This window comes from Falco rusticolus, chromosome 12 (assembly GCF_015220075.1).
Source record: "Falco rusticolus isolate bFalRus1 chromosome 12, bFalRus1.pri, whole genome shotgun sequence".
In the NCBI taxonomy this organism is placed as follows: domain Eukaryota; kingdom Metazoa; phylum Chordata; class Aves; order Falconiformes; family Falconidae; genus Falco; species Falco rusticolus.
The window spans coordinates 28,262,107-28,284,855 of NC_051198.1; the positions used below are offsets into that span (position 1 = coordinate 28,262,107).

A 22,749-nucleotide genomic window follows, 5' to 3' on the forward strand; every position below is an offset into this window, starting at 1 on the left:
GTCAATTTACAAATATTACATGTGCAACTGTAAAGCAGAGGAACAGCTGTTCCTTCCCCCATTCAGAAAGTATGCACAAGGGCTGGCTATGGCAGTAGGCCACGGAAGGCAAATTCCAACCCTTGCCATATTTTCACTGAAGAACTCAGAGAAACTGAATCCCTGATCTGATTCCTCAGTTCCAGGTATATCATAAATAACTACCTCAGGACACTTCAAGAACTTTTGCCATTTAAATCTGGCAAAGCAAAAAGGCAAGTTACAGCGATTTGTACAAAATGTTTCTGCACAAAACAGGAAGTAAATGCAAATTACAATGAGACAGTGAAATCACTCAGAAATATCCTTATTAAACAAACTCTCCCATAAATAGTGATAACTTCCAATGCAAAGCATTCTGTATTATATAAACTACACTGTGCCTGGGAGATAGTTGCTATCTGCAAAGTACTATCTCATGAATAGTTCTTGAATTTTTCTTTTCCAATAATATTTTAAGAAGAAAAATTCAGCATTTCTCTTCTGGCATGTCATGACTAAGTTGCTGTAAAAACAGACTAACTAACCAACCAACTTCAGGGCACCCTACAGAATGTGTTCAAAAGTCCTTAGGCACCAAACACCAAATCAAAATGAACTAAAAATGTAGCACATCCATTCTTAGTGGAAAGTTGAGTTTTATATAGCACAGTTGCTTTAAAATCAATTCCTTGCAAGCATGCAGTGGGAACAGGCATGAAGCAGATACTCAGGAGGACCAGGCAGGGAGAAAAAAAAAAAAAAAAGGAAGGGTGGAAGGGTAGGGAGGGGGAATTTCCTGATCCACAGATATAACCGTACTGTGAAATTGCCTACCTATACTGTCTTTTAAACCTCAGCTGAGGACTAAATACTAAGTTTTAAGAGGACTTGCCTCAACCCTCAATTGAAACCTTTTTGAGCAGTATCTACGCATATACAGCTTTCCAGGAGATAATTTCCAGAGTTAGCTGGAGATTATAATCAAGAATTTCTGGTTATCTCTCTTGACATCGTATCTGACTTCCTGAAAGCATACAAAGTTTTATGGGAAAAGTTTCTGGTGTAGCAATGTTATATACAAATATCCTTTCTCCTCTCTGAACTGAATTTTGCAGCCTAACAGTTGCTTGCTCCAACATCACCCCCACCAGTATTCCCCAAAGTCCACACAAGCTAAGCAAACCCTACATGCAGCTGGAGTCAGTGCAGTTCTATTTCATAAAAAGTAAGTATGAGACAAAATTTAAATGTACACGTTACATTTTATATAAAATATTTAGACACTCAGGGAAAACTTTTCTGAAATACCAGTGGCATGCACATACTTTGTGACGCTGTGGGAAAGATTTTGGGAAGGTGAGGAACAAACTGCTGTATGAGTTAAAAGAAGCTTAATTTTTTATGGAGGTCCAAGTTCACATACATAAACAGTTGCTCAAAACACAATTCTGGCAAGCATCCACCAGACCACTGCAGAAAAGAGCACTTCCCTTATGAGAAATAAAACAATTGCCACTGCTCCAAACTGCACAATGCTAAAGTTACAGGAGGGGGAGGAAAGGGCATCACAGCAACAAGATCACAGGAATATGATTCTAAGCTTTCTCCTGTAACGACATCAAGAAAAAGAGCACCCTAACAGTACACTGAAAATTTAAGCAAATAAATAAAGCATTTAAACACACAGAAGTTACAAGCCACCCACACCTTCAGGAATTTCCAGAGCCAACATTTCAAAAACTTTGAGGGAAAAAAAAAAAAATTGGAAGACACAAACACATAAATCTGGACCCTAGAAACTGCTTTTCCACGGAATTTTTTAAGGGCCTTTAACAAACCACAGCTCTGCCTCTGTTTCTTTGCAGAGATATTTAAGATGCTAATGACTGACTTTTCTCAAACCAATTTTCAAGGCAATATACACAGGTGCCCAGTATCATCGCAAATTACTTTCTCACCAGGAATCATACTACTGGAAGAAAAAAAAACCCCCACACTTACAATCCTCCTAACTTGGAAACAAACACGCATTTTGAAACTATACTTGAAAAAAATTAAGCAAAATAAAGAAAATATTCTCTTGGGCATCTAGAAAAAGCTACAGTACTTGAACGCTTGTTTTAAATGCATAACCAGTTAATGCCCTCAGGAAAGTGGCTTGGCTTTCTTTAAAAGCTCAGCAGCAAATATTAACTTTAATACCACACAGGTATCAGTGAATTAACGTCACACTTCTCTCCATTAAATGAGAGCAGGATTTGGCTTACAGATGCTTTCTTCTTCCTACCAGACAGACATCAAAGTTTTGACTTAACAGGTATGAGCCAATGCCTACCACCTAAAGTCTAGATAGGTTTATTGTAAATAAAAACAACAAACCAAACCACCAAAAATGTGTTTTCCTACACATATAATCTGTATCTATGTATACACACAGAGTCTTCTGCATATAGCATCTGAATTTCTATTTAATAATTTTATACACCTTCAAAGACTGACAGTCCTCCTTCCTAAAGATCCATTGATGAATCCATCCCTATTTAGAAGTTTAAACCTTCTGAAGTCTTGACACATCACCTATGCCTGGGAAATACGACTTTCACCAGAGAGCCTGTTTATCTCACAAAGAAAAAAGCAGCAGGGAAAAATAGTACCTAAGTCCTGAAGTGCCAGGCATAGAAGAATATGGTATGAGATGGACACTAAGGCACAGAGAAAAAAAAGAATCTGGGTTTATTTGTAGAGTCCTAGGTTGAAATTGTGAGGCTCAAATGTTGGCAAGTAGAACACTTACAGACTTCACATATTTCTGTCTTATCTGAATACTCCAAGCAACAAAGGACATCAGATATTACACAATGCAGAAATGCTAGGCTGCTTTTATAAACACACACACAAAGGACCCCAAACCCCTGTGACAGGTGTTTATGCTTAACTCAAACGTGCAGCTTGACATGCTTGACCTGTTTTTTCTTGAAGCTAATGAAAATTCTGCCACAAGCTTTTACAGGGATGGTGGTGGGGTTGTTATTGAAAACAATGATGGGCATACCAAGAAGAAATCCTTGCAGCTTTGCCAAAATTATTTAATTTACTATCTTCCACCTCCTGCAAGTTTCCTCTGCCGCTTCCCATAGGAAATGGTTTTGCACCCTTGATGCTGGAACAGTGTTAAGAATGACCTTCACACCCTGTCCGTGTAAGAACGTATGATTTCACATGCCAGAGAGGGGGGAAATACAGAAAGAACTGGAGAAGGTGTGCCTGAAAGAAAATGAAAATCTAAAGTAAAAGCAAAACCAAATGGTAGCCTAACATTAGCAAAAGCGCCATGAAAATCTAGCAAAGTTTTCTTTGTTGCTCTAGAATCAGTGGGTAACATCAAAATGACTATTTTACCAGAGAAAATATTTGCCCCAAACAAGTGAATTAATTTGATCTAATCAGATCTGACAGTGACTTATTCTAATAGTTTCCTTAAACTGGAAAAGAAAAAGAAAAAAGCTAACAAAAAATAAAAAAAAAAACCCAAAAGATGGAACCCCTCTCTGAAATGAAAGGCACAAGGCAAGAAACTGTTGCTCTTTTTAAGAAAGAATTAACAATTGCCTAACTCCTAGGGTGTAAAATTTAATTTTGCTGAACATGAGCAGTCATCACTAAGAATTGTCAATTACCATTGTACTTCTTAATTGGGGGGATCACAAGATCACATTGAACAAAATTATACAAGTTTTAAATAATCATGTGACAGTTCAATGTCATTGAAAGGTTCTAGTGCCACAAATTCAGCACATTTTATAACCGCATGTATTGAGGCTCTAGAAACCAGCTGACACACAGCAACAGACCATATAGATTTTGGGGTGTTTAAGAAGCTTTTGTAATTATAACTATAATAATATACATGGTTAAATACATTTACTGACAACATAAACTACATGATGAAGATAAAGCAATAAACCTTGAGACTGGATTGTTTCCTTATGAAGAAAAGTTAATGATGAAATTAAAGCAAATTTTTAGTATTAACATCAAGAATTTCTTGGAAGAGATTCTCTTCTATTGGTAGTGCCAAGGATCACAAGGTGAATGTAATATTGTCAGTAAATTATACTAATTCAATTAAATAATGTTAGTTTTGAAGAAAAGGAATGTAAAAATTCAAGAAGAGTTTAGCTAGACAGCGAATCAGCTGCTCCTTGCTCCTGCTGCACTCTTCCACCTGGTTAAAGCACTAGGCTACAACCAATAAAATCAGATGACATCTCTGTCAAGTCACCCAGGAAGAGGCTTTACAGGTGTTAACATGAGCTCAGGCAGCATATACTCAATGGCGTATTTGTACCGATACTCACTGAAGTAGCTAAGAAACTATGTCACCAGAAGCAACTGGTTCCAAGATCATCTCTCAAGTCAAAGTGTAACTCGAGGATCAAGTTAACCAAGAAATACCAAGTTAACAAAATAATACACACCAGCTGTGGTAATACGCATCGTATACCATTTTCTCTTAGCAACCTTAACTCTATTTAGAGTTTTCTTTTTGAGAGTCTAAATTATCAACAGTGGGAGACATTAAGTTATTCCGTTACTTTCAGAAAAATAAGTAACACAAGCAAGTATAAAGGAACCAAAAAGCCAGCCTACTAAATACTTGGATCCAGAAAAACCAATTTGCCAAGTTTATTTCAAGAGTTAAATTATGACTTTTGCAAAGATACCTAAGTTTAGAAATACATCTTTCCTTAGTCAAAAGTGGTTGCCAGCTATGAAAGTAAAAATAGTCAATATTAGGGATGGAATGACACAACAAAATAAGGCACCTTAGGACAGGAACAGCACAGCTAAATGATAATTATTTTCTCTGCAAATTTATATTTGCATAGGAAGTGGCTTCTATAACTTCCCTTTAACTTACCAGATCACAGCAAAAACAAGTCTCTTTTCTGTCAGTCCCTACCAAAATTATAAAGGGATCCTTTTAAATTATCAAAAAAATAGAACAAAGTGAAGTGTTCTCTAAAAGTTGGGGGAAATAGAACAAAACTACTCCAAGTGTGTTAACATAAGAATCCTTGTCTTTCAGTTACAAAATATACAAGGTAAACTGTTTAAAGGACACTAAGCAACACTATGCCAAATACCCCGAAATACACAAATACAACAGCACTTTCTTCTTCCAAGGAATTGTCATCATCAAAATCAGACAGCTATTTTGAAGACCCCTACTCATAATTAGAAATTTTCTCATTCCAAGAAAAAAAAAAGGTTTGTCAATTGTTAAGGAAACAAAAAGGTTCACAGAATTTCTACACCAAATATCTATCAGAAAAAGCTGGTAATGTCAAAACTTGGTTCAAAATTGTAGCTTCCTTGCATGTTAGAGGGAATCTGAAATGCAGCCTCTAAGCTTGGAGCACAGGCGCTACAGTAGGTGAAGCCACTGAAGTCTGGCCGGTCACACTCCTAGCCCCCTCCTTTTGTACAAACACCAGAACAATCTCTTCACACCACCAGATCAACAGATTTCAACACGTTTTTGCAGGGTTAGTTTTTGACTAGGTATGTCCCTCTACCCACGTAAGTACCAGCAAAATGGAGAACACTGGATTTAGCCAGCCTTAAGACACCATCAAGTCAGCTCCCACACAAGATAAAACCAGTGAGTTATAATTAAAATTCCAGCTTCTGTTTCCTCCTCCTGTTGTTACTGTGTGTCCTGCAAAACATTCAAATACAGCGCTTTATCTACAAAAGGCAGCATGGCAAAGGTGAAAGAGCTTTAATGAACAAGAGCAGGAAATACCTTGTGACTATGGTGTCCCTGCAGCATGAACGACATTTGCTTAAACTACTTTGCAGTCCCGTAACAAAAATTGTTGCCACCATCCCCATCACTTCTTTATTTCAGTCTTAGGTATTAAAATGATGAAGCTATACTCTCACACCTCTTATCTGGACTACAAATGTAAAACAGATCACAACTTCTTACTCACAGCCAGAACAAACAGCCCAAGGCCCCAGCTCTGTAAGAGCTTACAAGTAGAAATGATTCATGTTAGTAAATCAACCGATACGTACTGGATCTAATAAGAAATATATAGGGTGTTTACAGAAAATGCTGTGTGGGTGCACCTGTAGGTATATCCTGCGTCTATTTCTCACAGAGGTAACAACTTTCTGTTACCATTCTCCACACACAATCTCCATATTACAAATCTGACCAACAAAATGATGAAAGCCTGGGGATGACTGGGGAGAAACAAAGGAAAAAAGACAATCCAAATCTAGAAACCCAAGATTTTGGCCATGGGAAGATCAGTCTGACACACGGATATCCACATCATATTAGAGAGACAAACTGAGAACCTGCTTGGATGAAAAGCAACGGAATGGAAGCAGGGAAGATGAGGAGGAGGCCTCAGCTTAGACGGGTAAGTACAATTAAATTTGATTTGGAACAGCATTACCTGTGAAAAACACACAGAAAGGAAAGGAGGAAGAACTCAGAAGTGGAGACCTGTGGGTCCTTTACCGCAGGTGGACACGTCACAAGCAAGGTGGTCACACAAGCCTAAAATAAGGTAGGATTTTAAGATTAAAAGGATGAGACAAGGACAACAGTGTGAGGGAATACTTTAAAAAAAAAAAATAGATATTTTACACAAAAAAAATGCTCATGTACCCTCCACTCTGAGGACAAAGTACTTCCATGCTCCCAAGCTGGGACAACAGAGTCCTCCAATCTCAGACTTCTGAGACTGAAAAGAAATAGACCAAAAATGCAAAGTGTTGCTGGCCTAATCCCACAGTGTTTGAAGGAAATGTAATCACTGTTACTAACATCTATGAATGCTTTTTCTCTCCCCTTTGGAATGCCACTCTAAATTCACCATACCTACTGCTGAACAAAATACAATTAAAAGGTTGGGGTTTTTCCCTCTCAAAACGGCCTACAAAATATTACAGTTCATAACATCTACAAGCTTCAGATCAAAATCTTTCCAAAAAGATGCAGACAGAAGGTGCACTAAGAAGCTGATCCCTAAGAATAAAAGAAACCTACAACACTTGTAACAAAACTAATTTAAATCAAACTGGAAGTCTAGATATGGATAAGGAAGAATTATGAAAAACAAGGTCTTAGGAGTCTAGATATACCTCATGGGGATTTTATCCATGGTGACCACTAGTAAACCCAATTAGGCTGTATTACCAGAAATAAAGCAAACTGACCCATCTGAATAGAAGATTTTTACAGTTGTTATTAAGCCTAATGTCATGTTTAAACTATTTGAAATAAAAATCTTGTAGTTAACAAAAGATTGCACATGACTGACCTAAATCACTTGCATTTTTTTAAAGATTTTAGTCCACATTAGTGGCATTCCCAAGCTTAATGAGGATTTTAGAAAAATAATGTGTTGAGATAAGTTAGGCCAGAGTAGAACACAATATTCTAGTTGTTCAGCCAGAAATAAAAAATCAAATTGAACAAGTATAAATGCTTATGGAAGGAACGCCTGCTTCGCCAAAAGATGAAACTTAAAAGAGTCTAGGAGCTGGCCTTCTCTTTTAATTCTGTCTCAGTTATCCACTGTACCTTTTTTAGTCAGGTTTTACAGCATGGCAACAGGATCTAACTGCTTCTGGAATTTTTCCGTGCAAATGGAGATGGCAAATTTTTTAGAGTATAAAAGTAATTAGAGATGCTATGAATGAGTTAATACTTTGCAAAGACGTATCCAGGATAATTTACAGCATCCACTTTCTAAAAAAAATATGGAAAAATTAATTTCCAGAATAGTAGCCTGCATCCACTTTGTATCTGGAAATTCTGTATCTGCAATTTGCAAGAAAACTGCAGAACACCACTGACATTTGACTACCCAGCCACAGGTATGACTAAGAAGTGAAATAACTTTTATTTGCTGTTGCTATTCAGAATTCAAGCACTCATCTACTGGCATAATTTAGAGCTTCAAAAATGAAGGTAGTTTCTCTCGATCTCTGGGGGAAAAAAAAATAATTTTTTTTTTTTTTTTTTGTAACAAAGTATTACAGTATATTGGGCCAAGTAAGCTCACCGCTCTTACAGCACAATATTCTTCTTTCAGTCACCTGTGAACTGGTAATATGCTACAGGTTACAAAAGAGTACGTCAGTAAAGTTCAGGAGAGAAGGGCCAAAAGATAAGGAAGGAGTTTGATCTGGTACACACACGCACAGCATCATATGCTATGCAGAGGTTAAAAATTCAAACACACCTTCAGCAGTACATCTTACAGTTATGAACATCCCACAAAAACTATTGGATTAACCCTTTAACATGAAATGTCTTAGTAACAGGGAATTTATTGTGTTGTCATGAGGTTTATAATGCCCACTGAGCAGACTAACTCATATAATTGTATTTCTCCATTTGTCCCCATTAGACCAAAGCATGCTAGGAATTTCTATACAGAATAAAGGCATTCCCAAAATTCCTGAAAATGAAGTATTAGTTAGCTTTCTATCAAAGCCATACTCCTTTGCAATAAAAAGGACATCATTGACAGAAGTCAGTCAACCTAAATACACAAGCCCCAAAGCTTGTCAGGCAGCCTCTGAATACCTTCAAATTTCCCCAGCCCATAAGAATAAAAACAACCAAAAAGAACACACTTTTAAAAAAAAATCTTAGTTTAAAGTAAAAATAAGCTTAAAAAACTTGGTGTACTTAAATGTGTTAAGAAACAAACATATTACAGTGGGTTAATGCCTTGCTCTACTGGAAACTGGCTTTAACCCTATTGCAAAACAAGTAGAATTAACTGGATGGTCTTACAGTTCATTTGATCGCATCGTAACTGTTGATAAACTTAATTAGTTTCCCCTATTCAAAACAAGAATCAAAACTGAAATAAATGTGGAAAAGGTCAGAACTCAAAAGATACAGAGATTAAACACAGAGCTATCAAGGAGTAAGGTCTACACAGGCAACCGTTCTCCTGGCATATTTTCCTGCAAGTTTTTCCTCCTTCTTCAAGTACTTTGGTATAAAACTGCATCTATAAAACGCTATAAAAGCTGTTTACACAGTATTCTGAAACATGGAGATTTCAAGGTCATTTCTATTTGATAGCATTGAAGAACCTCCTTCTCCCACCCTAATCAATAAAAATTGTTAGCTGCAGCTATGTAATGGAAGCAGCAGTTTACATAAAAAGCACTAGTGTTACCATAAACAATGACAGAAATTTGTGCATCAAGAATGCCACAATGACTTCTACATAGATAGATCCCCATACCTCCACATACCTCAGCTGCAGGCAATGAAACAACTCACATTTAAAATTAGGCATATGCTTAGGCACATTAGATGGCCTTGACAAGCGGGATGCTCATTCCTTCCCAAAAAGAATTTAATAACTGGTTTTGGTTATGTCAATCAGACCAAGAGGTGTTCACAGTTTTACAACTGTAAGAAAAAAAACCCCAAAGATAATTCCCAAAATGTCATTTTTAAACAAACAAAAAAATATTTCTAATGTCTTAGTACTAAGCACCAAAGTCTACTTAAAAAAAAAAAGGAACACTTAAACAAGTTGAATGCCAAGTCTTTTACTTCTGTCTCTGCTAAGAATAGGACCTAAATGAAGGATTATTGTTTTAAGTCTGTTTTAAATAAAAAAATATAAGCAACTCATAGCTGAAAATGCCTGTGATTTTTTTCATGACCTACAAACAGATGAGTAACACGGAAGATCTGCAGGAGTCTACAGGCCAGGTTTTAGTTTTCTTTTGTCACTCATATTTAAAAACAAACCCCTCTCGAAAATGAGCATACCATTTTTTCTCAGGAAAAAACATGACAGAGATAACCAGAAAGAAAACACAGAGAACTTCTCCACAACTCAGTCTTAAAAAAATGGTTTATATGGTGACAGAACCATTTTTAATATCCAGAGATGCTGCACATCTGGATGACAGAAGTATGAGACCAATGATGACAATCCAGTCTATGACCGTAACAGCACTGCATAAACACCACAACATTTCAGTTCTACTGGAGGTGCAATGAGAAGAATTTATTTCATCTTGCAAAGCCTCCTTTGGTAGAAAAAAACCCACAACATAAAACTCACTAAAGGACAGTTCACATCCTTCCTGCAAGAGAACAGATTCAATCAAGTCCTCATCAAGCTATTGGTAATGCCCTCCATCTTGCTCCCTTCTACCTCTGCACGTTTTGAAGTTTATTCGAGTTTTCCTTCAATGCATCCCAAATAATATTGCTCTAGTTTCTTTTTAAAAACATTTCAAATTGGATCCATTAAGTTTTCCCAGAACAAAAACATCTCTAAAAGATCCTTTCTATCACTGCATCTTTCTTCCCTGTTCAGCTTATCAGCCTTCATTACCTCCCTCACAGTCTTGTGTCATTGTGGCAACTCATACACATGTAGAAAAGAAAAAGCAAAGTGCTTTGAATTCTCAGTAGGTTTTTCTGGTAAGCTCCAGTTGCTATAGTTAGACAATCCTTTTTCTAAATCACAAATACAACTACCAATAGAGATAAAAATGAAAGCTAGCATCAAATACATAGAACAAGCCAAATCTAAATGTCCCATTTCCTTCCCATCATCTCAAAACATACCCTGATTTAACCTACAGAACTCAAATACAGCAGTTGTTTCCACAGTTTTTTCTGCATATTAAATACCTATGTAACACAAACAACAAAATCAAACCATCTTGCTCACATGTCACAAAACTAGTAACGTATATAGGGAAAGTAATTATGTTTTTACTTTAAGATACACAAAAAAGGATTTGGGAGGTAATGCAGATTCTAAATCACAAAACAATTAACCTGACACTGCAAACTAGTCCAATGTAATTTCAAGCACCTCAAAAAGACTGAAAACCTACAAAAATATAAAACTCAACTTCACATTGCAGAGACCTTAATTTTTCCATTTGCTGAATTAAACTTCCAATACCAAACCAAAACAGGAGATGAACAACCAGTTCAGATGCTCAACTGTTTCACCTTACTTGATTTTTTAAATAAATTATAGATCTAGACAACAAGTTCATAAAATAGTCCTGAAAGATCCAAGGACTCAAACATGAAGCTTCTTAGTTCCCCTAAATATAGCAGCAGTCACATGGCTGTTGCTAAGACCACATTAGCTTTTACATGCTAGAATACTTCCTAAACCTTTCCCCCCAAAATTCAGATTGTGCTATGCATATTCAGTCTTAGATGAAATGTAGAATGTAACATCTCAGACCTAGAACAGCTTTGAAAGAAAAATACACATCCACATACAATCCCCCCAAAATAACCCCACCATAAATCCCCCACTAAACCAAACAGCAGTACCTCAAAACTACGCCGCCAAAAAGCAGGAAAAATTATTTGCTCTTGTGCTCAACAGGAGTCTGTGAGCACCAAACAGCTATTTATTAAGCCTTTTCTTAAAAACAATTCACTATAATCATAAGCCCTTTTGTTTCTTCAAAGAATAATTTTAAAAAGCAGTTTAAGCTTCAGATGATGGAACAGTTCTCAGGGGTAAATCTGCACTTTGCAATTTGTAAATGGACAAGCATACCAGTTCATACCATTTCAAGACCAGTCCCAATAATTTCAGATTGCACTCTTCACAGTAACAAAGCAAATGCGTGGATGCTTGGCATAAAACCACAAAAAGTCTTTCCAAGTCAGCAACTGACACCCCCACCAGCAGATATAACTGGCATCAAGTTTTATTCCACTGATGGGAAAAACAAATTAATACATACTATTTTATACAGTACATTCAAAATGAAGAGTGCTTCACATACAGCAGCTTTCAGAATTCCCTGGTGTAAAATTGGTGGTGTTTTCCCTACTGTTCAAATAGGGAAGCTGGAAAAAAACTGAGCTGAAAGCACTTCAACGTTGAGTCACTGAGGGAGGCAGGGGCAGAGCCTATGATTCCTGCCAGCTTCCACTTCTGCCACTACTCGGCACATCTCCGACTTTAAAACACGTATAACCTTTTTCTAATCGGCCACTTGCATTGTTTCCCCTTTTTGGGAGCAAAATATGCAAGGTCACAATTATATCAAAGAACAGGATACCCTTAGTAACTTCAATGCTCCAGCGCACCAGAGGGTACACTCACCTCTGCAGGAACCTGGTTTTGTCAGCCCCCCGATCTCAACAGAAATCCCAGAGACAGCTAGTTTCACTAGGAGGGCTGGCTTTCAGGAGGGAAAACTCGTGTTTGCAGGAGAGCCATCATCCACACAGACACTTCCAAAGGCAAGTACTAGAAACTGTTGCTCTTGCATTTCTCCTCACAAACCCTCTTGAAAAAAACTCTCAGGGTAGAAGTCCTGACAGCAGAGCTGGGAACAGACAGAGGACTTGGGCAACTCAGCCCTGAAAATGGGAGCAACTGGTCTTGTCTGAAGCTCAAGAGTCCCACTAAGGCACAGCTGAAGCATGAGAGTGGAAAAGTAGCAGAAAAAATAGGCCAGCAAGAAACCTTATTCCAGCCGTTCCAAAACAGTGTATTATTTCCATCAGCAGCCTGTAAAGTTTATTACAGAAAAATTCAGGTACCGTCAGAGCCTTGTAATGATGCATTTATCCATCAAACAACCACCACTGAACTTACCAGTGACCCAATACGATGGGTCCCAAACACACGGTTTCTCTGATCATATTGATACAGTTAACTTTATTATTACTATTATTTTTTTTACAGGATATCAGCTGGCTAGATCTGCTGCAGACTACACTAAGTTCCTGCATACAAAACACCCTTGGAGCATCCATATTTTCCCAGCCTCTCACAGCTTCTGTATGCCAGCAACAGTTTTAAAGGGAATATTCTTCAGAAGTACTTTTAATTAATATTTCCTCCTTAGCCAGAATTCATTAAGTATTGCCTGTTCCTTCAGATAACAAGAAAACAAAGACCAATGCAATATGAACAGTACAAGAAACTTAATTACTGAGTCAGATGTCCTTTAGATGTCAGTATGACTACAGTGAGGAGCAGGAAAATAAAACACACACATATCAGCCTCAAGTTGTGAGATCAGTTATCAAAACAATGTCTTTCCTCAGTGACTTCATCATTAAAAGCTCAACCAGCTACTTAATCAAAAGCCAGTTACATGTTTTGAAAATGTGCTGGGTTTTGTTGGTTTTTTTTTAATAAAGGAGGCCTGCTGATGTATTTACTACCAAGCAAAGGTAGTAAATGGTTCTGCATGTAAATGCAGAAGTGCAGCATGACTTTGAAGTTTGAAGGTCAGATACAGTAACTGCTCTCATCAAGGTTCTTATATCAGACTGCATCTTCTGTTTTGCATCTATGTTTAGGAGGGGGAAGAAAACAAATTAAGAAAAAATACAGAGACAACTAGTTCTGTGACAACTTAAGAACTGGAGTGCTACCATTCACCTGTTTTCATTTTAAAATCTGCAAAACCCTATCTTCCCAAAAGGAAGAAAGAAAATGGCAAGGGTGCTAAGGCGAGGGACACACACAATTTCATTCTGCTTTCCAACTTGTTTTCCTCATCAGGAATATCAACCTAATTAAGTCAGCGATGGTTTTATGTTAAAGAAGAGAATGCCATTTTCTCCATTTTCACAGATATTTCAAATCCATGTCGTTTAAGAGAACTGAAGGATTTTGTTGTTGATTGACACCTTTATTTTAAAACAGTATAAATTTGACTGCAGATGCAAATCAAGAGGACTGAGTACTGATCTTCTTTCCAGGCACCAGAGAATTTATCCCTCAACCCTTATATATTCCCAGCAACTTTAGGATTCAAAATCCAATAGCTGGGCCTGAAGGCAAACACATATACCTTGTATACCAGAGTCTGATCCATGTCAAAAAAGAAGGGGGGGGGGGGGGGGGGGGGGTGGGGAGAAAATAAGAATGTATGTTTTACATGCACACCTCAAAGACAAATAACCAATGTGGATTTCTTTTTACCACCACCACCACTTTTAAATACAGTAAAACTGATAACACTACCCAGTAAAACACTGAGTTATAAACAATCCCCTCTTATACATAAATAACAGACATCATACCAAGCAGACAGGAACATGGACGGATGTACACAAAATAAACACATTCAAACTTACCCCACTCTAGATACTCAAGTATGTTCTTCTCTCTTCTCAGAGGGGAATTATTACATTCATCATAAAGGCAGATGAGTATATCCAGCAAGGTTTCCACACTGAAGCATTGCCCATTAGTCTGAGTTGGCCCATCCAAAATAAACTGCTCCAACTGCTTCAAACGCACTTCTCCAGACATGGTTGTTTCAGTTTGCATTGGGGTTTCTTTTTTAATGATTATTATTACTTCGCAAAAAAAAAAAAAAAAAAAAAAAACAAAACGAAAAAAATAAAACAAGAAAAAATATGTTGAGGGTTTTGTTGTTTAAAAAGACGTCAACAGTATTTTTACCAAGTGTCAAACTGTGGTGGTGCTTAATTTCCAGCCCACCTCGGTGTTCCCAGTCTGCAACTAAACCCTTATGAGTTTCAGACACACACATACAGCGTGTATATCTGTACATACATAATTTTTAAGAAAATAGTTATCCTGAAAAATCCGAAACGTTTTAATACGCTTAATAAGAAGGGAGAGGGGAAAAAAACCCCACAACGTATGGCCACTCCTGATGCTTTAGAAATAACAACTGCACTCAAATTCAACCAAGACTGACTGACACCGATTTCACCGTGCGTGCACAGGCATACACACTTATATATTTAAAAAGGTCTTCTCCTTCATTCCAAATGCAGATCATGCAGCACGATCCTGAGGGGAGCCCCAGCGCATCACTAAAGTCTAACAGCCCCCTCCGGCTCGCACAAGCGTTTCACCGCCCAGAACGGATGGGGAGCTAAAAACACACCTATTTATACATTTATATAGACGAAAGGAAAAAGAAAACAGGGCGCGCACCGGCGGGAGGGGGCCGCGCAGCCCCGCCGCCCCCGCTGCCGCCCCCGGCCCGGCGGCCAGCGCCTCCGCGGCCATCGCACCCGCCGTGGGGGTGGGGCGCGGCCCCCCCGGCCGCCCCTCCTCAGGGCGCAGCCACGTCCTGCCCCGGGCAGCCTTTCCCGTCCTCCACCTCCTCCTTACCGAGTCTCCTTTTAAGGCTTCTCAGTGACTGAAAAAAACTAAAGTCTTCATCGTCGCCCCCCTTCTCCTCCGCTGCGCCAAGGGGCGGCGGGCGGGACGCGCGCCCCTACACGCCGGCACGGCCTCGGGGCGGCTGGGAAGCGCTCCGAGCCCTGTCAAATCCTTCCCATGGCTGCGGCGGCGGCTGCTGCGGCGGAGACGGCGCCCTCCTTCTCCTCCGGGTGCGCTCCTGGGGCGGAGGGAAAGCGCCGGCGTCCCCGCTCCGGCCGCACGCTGCGGGCCGGGAGGCCCCGGCGGCGGCGGCTTCACTCCCGGCGGCGAGATGCTCTCCCGGCTTCGCCCCCCCGGGCAAAGGGCATCCTCCCGCGGTGCGTGTGTGTGTGTGCGTGCGTGAGGCGGCGGGGAGGGGTAACAGCGGCGCCCGGCCTCCCTCCCCTCCGCTTCCGCGCCCTCCTCTCCCCCGCCGCTCCCTCTTTCCCTCCCTCCCTCGGTCACACGCAGCAGCAGGAGCAGCCGCCGCCGCCGCCGAGCTCGCAGCAGCCCAACATGGCGGCCGCGGCGGGGGGGAGCAGCCGCCGAGCGCCGCCGCAGCGCGGGGAGCCGAGCCCGGGGCCGCCGCTACTGATGGGATTGAGGGGAGGAGGGGGGTGCTGCAGCAGGGAATGCAGGGATACGGGCGGACCGGGCGGAGGGAAGGGAGGGCGGGAGAGGAGAGGCCGCCGCGCAACGCCCCGCGGGCTGCGGCTGCCCCGAGCCGACCCACCCGCCAGGCCGGGGGTCCCTCCGGGGCCTTCCCCCCCCGCTGAAGGGAGCCGCCTCCCCGCCTCGGCCCGCCGCCGGCCGCCCCCGGCCCGTCTCCCAGGCAATTACTCCTTTCATTAAAAATCACAGCCTCACTAAGGGCGGGAGGAGCAGGACCCTGTCCGCTGTTTCCTTCCCCCGGTTCTCTCCGCCGAGCCTTTCAGCCCCGACCTCCAGGTGCGAACGCAGACCCCGCCGCCTCACGCTTCGACGACTGAAAACGTGACAGAAAACGGGGCAGCTGATGGCGGGTGCAGCCCGGCCGGCCCGCGAGGTGCAGCCCGCCGCGCCGCCCCGGCAACAGGCGGCCGGAGCCGCGCCGAAACGGGGCCGTTGCGAGGGGCGGGGAATGGCCGCAGCCCCTCCAGCACTCCCCTAGAGAGGTGTGAGGGCTGCGACATGCTCGGGCTGCTGTGCGGGATTAAATGTTCCCTGTAACCCAGCCGTAAACCGGCTGTCCTCTCTGCGAGGTGCGGTGGAAGGGGAGGAAGGCCGCCGGGGAAGTTCAGCGTTTGCCAAAAGCCCGCCAAGTCCTGTGTCTGCCGGGGTTCTGGGGGAGAACCAGCCCGGGCGCCTAATTCCTCAGTTTGATAACCAGCAGAAGACCCTCAGCTGGGTTTTGCCCTAACAAGTATCTATAGAATACTTCTTTTTTTCAACAGCCCTTTTTACCAGCAGCTATAAAACAACAGTTTTCTATACCCATGAAGATAAAATAATACAATGAAAAGTCCCGTGTGTTTGCTCAGAGTCGCTCAACTACATACAAAGTCACTGGTGTGAAGCTGGAGAGGACATTGGCTTCTGCCATGTGCGAGTGAAAAGGTGGAGCAGGCGGGATGCAGGGCTGGGAAGAGTCTGCTTTCTGTTGTTGAGCCTGGGAAGCGGATCCATCAGCTTAGGCAATGGCCTTTCGAACAAAGAAACTCTCCACCAGCTCTTGGTGAATGAAGAAACATACAGAGAATTTAATTCTAAATTCTTTTTACACAGAAACCCCCCCAAGGAATATTGCTAGGAACTACTAAAAGTGTAAGTGAGCTTGCGATGGGTAGAAGATAGGATTAAGATGGGGACCAGGAAAGGGTTCCCTTCCCATGCTGGGGTACGCTTTTGGTATGACAGGAGCCCTGTGCAAGCGTCTGGGGCGCTGCTGGTCCTTCTCTGCTGAAGGTTTCACTGAACAAGTTGCTGCAGTGCCTCCATGGTAGGAGCCCGCTCCGGAGCTGTGGCACACAGGCGGTTTTACAGCGAGAGTAAGGTATTTCCTGCTGGCTCTCCGCTGAACTTGGGGAAATCGGGATTGAAGCTGGGGGTGGGGGATGCCTGATGACAGCAATAAAAAGAAATTGCTATTGCCGGGGTAGGTGGACCAGATCAGATAGCACTTCCTATAGGGGCTGGAGACATATCGTCCTGAACGTACATTAACTATTAATAGCATTGCAGAGGGAAGAGGGAGAAGACAAAGAGTTAAAGGGATGTTAGCTCCTTGGACTTTGGCACCACTTGGTAGGGAAGTGAACTAAAGAACCACTGCCAGAGATATGATGGGTGTGGATATTTCACTTATTTACTTATGTTACTGTTTTTTCCTCAGGCCATAATAAAGTCTTTCCTTGTTTTAATTGCAGACCAAGTGTTTGCAAACAAGGAACGATACCTAGAAAAGGCACTCACTTTCCCTATATTTCTGATTTTCAAGCTGAACACTTCTTTCTGTCAGCATTGCTCGACACAAGTTGTACATCAGGCCACTTCTTTTCAACGTGCTTTCAGCTGAAGTGAGGCTACGAGAGGCATACAACACATTTTTCTATTAAAATTGTACTAAGCTGCAGTTGAACACAAAAAACAGGGATTATTTGTTCTTTATTCATTTGATAGCCTGTCCAAAAATATACAGGCAGTCCGACAACTGTTGATACGCCCACTGGGCTGTAGTCAGCCGTCCTGTCACAGAAGCTGTGAGAAACAGGTAATACCAACAATGACTAGCGGCATTTTTATTTGCGGGGAATTATCTATGTACCTACCAGATGAGTAATTCTCACAATATCCTCATAGGATGGAAAAATATTTTCTCTGTTTTATAACAAAGACTGCAAGAGATACTTTAGTCCAGAATATTTAGAAAACCAACAAAAAAGCTTAATGTAACACTCAGAAATTCCTTCCGTCTCGTGTGTTTCTGCCACTAAGGCAGACATGTCCTAAAAATACACTGAAGTTGTGCAAACATACCCCGGTATCTTTTATAATTATCATGTGTTTGTTTCATCCCATTCTTATTTTAATAACATCACCATAATATTTGCTTCTTATGGCTTAGCATTCACAAATGTTTATGGTACCTAAAAAGTAACTAATGATAATAAGGAATTTGTGTCTTACAATAAGTCAAGCAAGCTGATAGCAACACAGGGAATAGTGGGGAATGAGGAGGATACAGTTGAAACAATATAGTTTACGTATTAACAATGTGTATGTTGAGTGTTGCAATACTTAATGTTGGTATAAGAGTGTAAACAGCCTTTTCTCTCCAAAGACATGAGATTTGTTGTTTGAGGTGAAATACTGTGGATAATGTGCTTTTGGCACACAAACCATTTCTAAAGTTGAGAGGGATCACCCCATACGCTTCCCAGTAGGTAAATAAATGCTTGCGACTGGTAGAACTGTTAGAATTGCAGAATAATTTAGGTTGGAAAAGACCTTTGAGATATCAAGTCCAACCATTAACCCAGGACTGCCAAATCCATCACTGAACCATGTCCGTAAGCACCACATCTACATGTTTTTTAAACACCTCCAGGGATGGTGATTCCATCACCTCCCTGGGCAGCCTGTTCCAGTGCTTGACCACCCTTTTAGTGAAGAAATTTTTCCTAATAGCCAATCTAAACCTCACCTGGTGTAGCTTGGGACCATTACCTCTTGGCCTGTTGCTAGTTACCTGGGAGAGGAGACCTACCCGTGCTTGCCTACAGGCTCCTGTCAGGTAGCTGTAGAGAGTGGTAAGTTTCCCCGAGCCTCCTCCAGGCTAAACACCCCCGGTTTCCTCAGCCACTCCTGGTTAAGACTTGTGCTCTAGAGCCTTCCCCAGCTCTGTTGTTCCTTCTCTGGACACACTCCAGTACCAATACCTCTTTCTTGAAATGAGGGGCCCAAAATGGAGCGCAGCAATCGAGGTGTGGGAGTTACATGCAAGTTACATGCTTAGGGACAAGTACTCAAGAGTGGTGTTTACATGTTGACAAAATTTTGCATCCAGGCTTTTCTGCTCTCCAGAACTTCACTTTGTAGACACATGTTTTTTGTAGTGACATAGTGGTTCATCTCCTGAGGAAAATCTGGGCAGTACTCTATGCAAAAACAGTACTGGCACCAATTTAGAGAACATGTGTTTAGACATGTGATGGTACCATTTGGAAAGATATCCTACAGCTGTCGTCTGCACTATAGTAATAACTTAGGTTATCATCTACAACTACAGGTTGCTACAGAAACTACAGGTAACTACAGATGGAGCACACGTTGGTTGCACTCTACGGTGACATTGAAGACTTGTTTGTATGTGTGAAGTGAGCAAAATTTGTTCTAGTTTCTGTAGCACTGTAGTTTCACATAAATCTTACTACTGGGGCAGACTTAATCCTAGTGGACAGAGAGGTTGCTTTGCTGAAACTGATGACTTGCAAAATTTAATTAGTCTTAATGCCTATAATAATACATTTAGTAATATGCTTTAATGTTTTAAAAGACTTGTAAATCTATTATTCTTTTATTCTCTAACTGTCTTGCCGAGACCTATTTCTCCTGTGAGGTCTACAGATGAGTCCAAGTACAAGCACTAAATGGTACCTGGCAAGACTGATGCTTATTATTTACTTAATCCCAGAACAATAATCATAAATGTGTGTACATATACAGATATTGTAAATATGGAATTATCTTTCTCTTCCCTTGTGCTTCTTTTATTGGTCTTTGGAGTCTTATTTATAGTCTTAATGATTTTCTGTGAACGGCTGAACAGACTAATTTTACCTCAGAGACAAATTGCATCATACTGATCTCACTACATTGGTTCTGTATCGGCCTTACTCCCCTGGTTTTAGTCTTCATTTGACAATAATGAGAATGTGGCCACCACCAGGATACTGTTTTCTGTGAAGAATGAAGTGCTTTAGGCCCTGCTGAAGTGTCCAGGGGTGCTGTGCTCTGAACAGAAACAAGATAGCCTCTGTGATTAAAGAAGAGGAGAGAAAGCAATGAAATTACATTTAATACTGCATGAAATTGCTATGATTTTGAATCCTGCTTTTATGATGCAAACTAGGAACTAACCAAAATCCTGTCTCATGCTGGCCTTCAAACAGGACCCTGTTTGCACTGCAGCAATGCTGTTTCATCTCTCAATATGTCATTTATTCCTGTAAAAGTGGGGGCAGGTCTGCCAAAGTTCCTAGGGATGCTGTAAAGCTTAATTAGCATCTGTGTAGCAATCTGAGATATTTTTTTTTACTTTCCTTTCTTCAGTAACATAAATCTAAGACTGTTCTTTTATTTTCTTTTCTCTCTTGTTTTTGTAGTCTGTAATGTCCGCAACTTTTCAAGCCTGTAGTCCTTCCATAGTCCAGTGGTCCTCTGTGGATTCCTCTATCTACGCTGAAGTTTTCTTTCACTGTCTCCTGAATCTGTTGCCCATGTTATGCCAACTTCAAAAGCTGAGTTCTCCTCCAGATACTTCAGTCCCTTAAAGAAAACTTTTTAATGAGTTAGAAGTCTTCCTCAGGTCAAGTGGCTTTTCAAACTGAAGAGTTCTCAGGAAGACCATGTGTTTATTTGTGAAACTGGATGGATGCAAATTTCTGCCACTGCCACACAAGTGGCATGGCAAGAAAATTCATTGATTCAAAAGAAAAGTGGATACATTTGCATTATTTGACTGAGGCCTATACAAAACTGGTGTTGCTCATCTTACAATTGCAATAACAGCATGACAGCTGCTTGTAAACCTACTCTCTGCAGTATTTCATAGTTTCTACTGATCATAATCCAGGTTTCTGATATCTGTTCGTCTAAAACTAGTACCTCTTCTTCTGGTAAGCACTCAATACTGTATTGTGGATGCATATATTTTTTTGAAAAGGGTATACTTAGAGATTAATATAGTGAGGACCTAACTGTGAAAGTGGTTTAAAAAAATGCAATGAGCTGTGACTGTCATATAAGTAACAATGATGGAAGACACGAGTAATGAGGAAACTTGTGACTAAGAGATCTTTGACAGGGGAAGGAAACAGGATGAAGTAAGGAAAAATGGGATGAAGAGGAGAGGGGGCGGGAGAGTGGTGATTAATTTGGAAATCATATGGGAAGGAAGAGTGATTTAGAAAGGGGAAGCCAAGGGCAGGGAATTTGGCAAGTGAGTGGAAAGGAAACTTGTGAAGAGAGAGAGGAGGAAAAAAACCCCTTATTTGTAAAAAACAGCAAATTCTGCACTTAGGTGAAAACAAGCCCAGCAAGGAGCATAATTTGGAATGTGAGCCCAGGCTGGGTTGAACTGGATTAGCTTTACACCAAGGAATGGCTCAGAGTGACCAGCTCATTACAAAAGGGAGTGCAAGAGATCATACACTTATCTCGGTTTCCCCAAGGCTGTGCAATTTTGCAGATTAGAATTCTGTCCCATCCAGGTTTTGTTTTAAAGTCATATTTTGGTTTATTTTAATTTTAATTGAAAGAATATTGATATATTGAAAACATTGGTGCCTCTATTTTGTGTGTTACTTATTTGTAACTTAAAAATTGCAAAACAGCAACAAGGCTCTAAAATATGTATTTCATTGAGAAAATAGATATGGACAATGATGACAGTTGCAATTCAGGCAGAAGCCAGTGTTTTAACCAGAGATAGGGCACAATGTAAAGAGACACCTCCATCATGGTCTACAGATTGAAATCACAGTACTGTGGCTTATTAACAATTGGTGTTTTGAGTTTTTTTGTGAAATTTTATTTAGATGGGGAGGCAGCAAGCCCCATCTCTTTCTTAATGGATTAAATTTGCAATCGGTCATAACATTTTAAGCAGGTAATGGCAATGGTGCAGCTAACAACGACTAGAAACCAGCACCTTTATTATTTATCAGTAGTAAATTTTGTGGATAGATCCCTTCTGCGGTGAAAACTAATACAAAAATTAAGCGCTATGTAAAACTTGAGAGACTTGTGGAAAGTTTTTGTTGTAAATAAAGACCTCTTGCCACTCAGCAGGTAACTTTAGGTCACCTCCCAAAGAGAAGACAATCTCCCAAAGAGAAATGGGCAATGGAAGACAATTTCAAAATGTTGTGTAGTATTCAGTCATGATCCCGCTCAAGCCAATGCCAAAAAAGCCTCCTTGATCTCAGCAAGGACATAATTCCTTCTGAAACAAACAAAACTGTTTGGACTCGGATTTATGAGTAATGAGAGTGTTTTATATCTTTGCACAATTTCAACCATTTTTCTTTGTAAACTGTCAGTGCACAAAGTAAGAGGATTTAATTATATGGAAAGGTTAAAAGTGTGATTCCAAGTATTTTTTGAGGTAGAGAAAGACGAATATTTGTACAAGTTTAATCAAAAGTGTGAACATAACTGTGGCTCGGATCCTCATGTATAGCAAGGCCTGTGCACTGGAAATAATTGTACTTGGAAGGAGCTGCTGGCTAGCATAATTTTGTTAATAGTGCTCCCTTAGAGAAGGTGA

General features: G+C 40.6%; 1 protein-coding gene across 8 annotated transcripts in view; it reads right to left on the reverse strand.

Moving 5' to 3' along the window:
• CDC42BPA (CDC42 binding protein kinase alpha) overlaps nt 1-15,809 on the reverse strand; it is a 189,448-nt gene extending 173,639 nt beyond the window's left edge. For 4 of the 8 annotated variants that reach the window (XM_037405880.1, XM_037405879.1, XM_037405877.1 and 1 more), the window contains exons 1-2: nt 15,192-15,804; nt 14,177-14,401 (exon numbers count right to left, since the gene is read on the reverse strand). In XM_037405880.1, coding sequence (XP_037261777.1) covers nt 14,177-14,372 — 196 coding nt within the window. In that variant the 5' untranslated portion in view covers nt 14,373-14,401; nt 15,192-15,804. Of the gene's footprint in view, nt 1-14,176; nt 14,402-15,191 lie in introns of all 8 variants that reach the window. The other 4 variants (XM_037405882.1, XM_037405881.1, XM_037405883.1 and 1 more) reach the window with 3 other exon arrangements.
• Between the last annotated feature and the right edge of the window lie 6,940 nt (nt 15,810-22,749).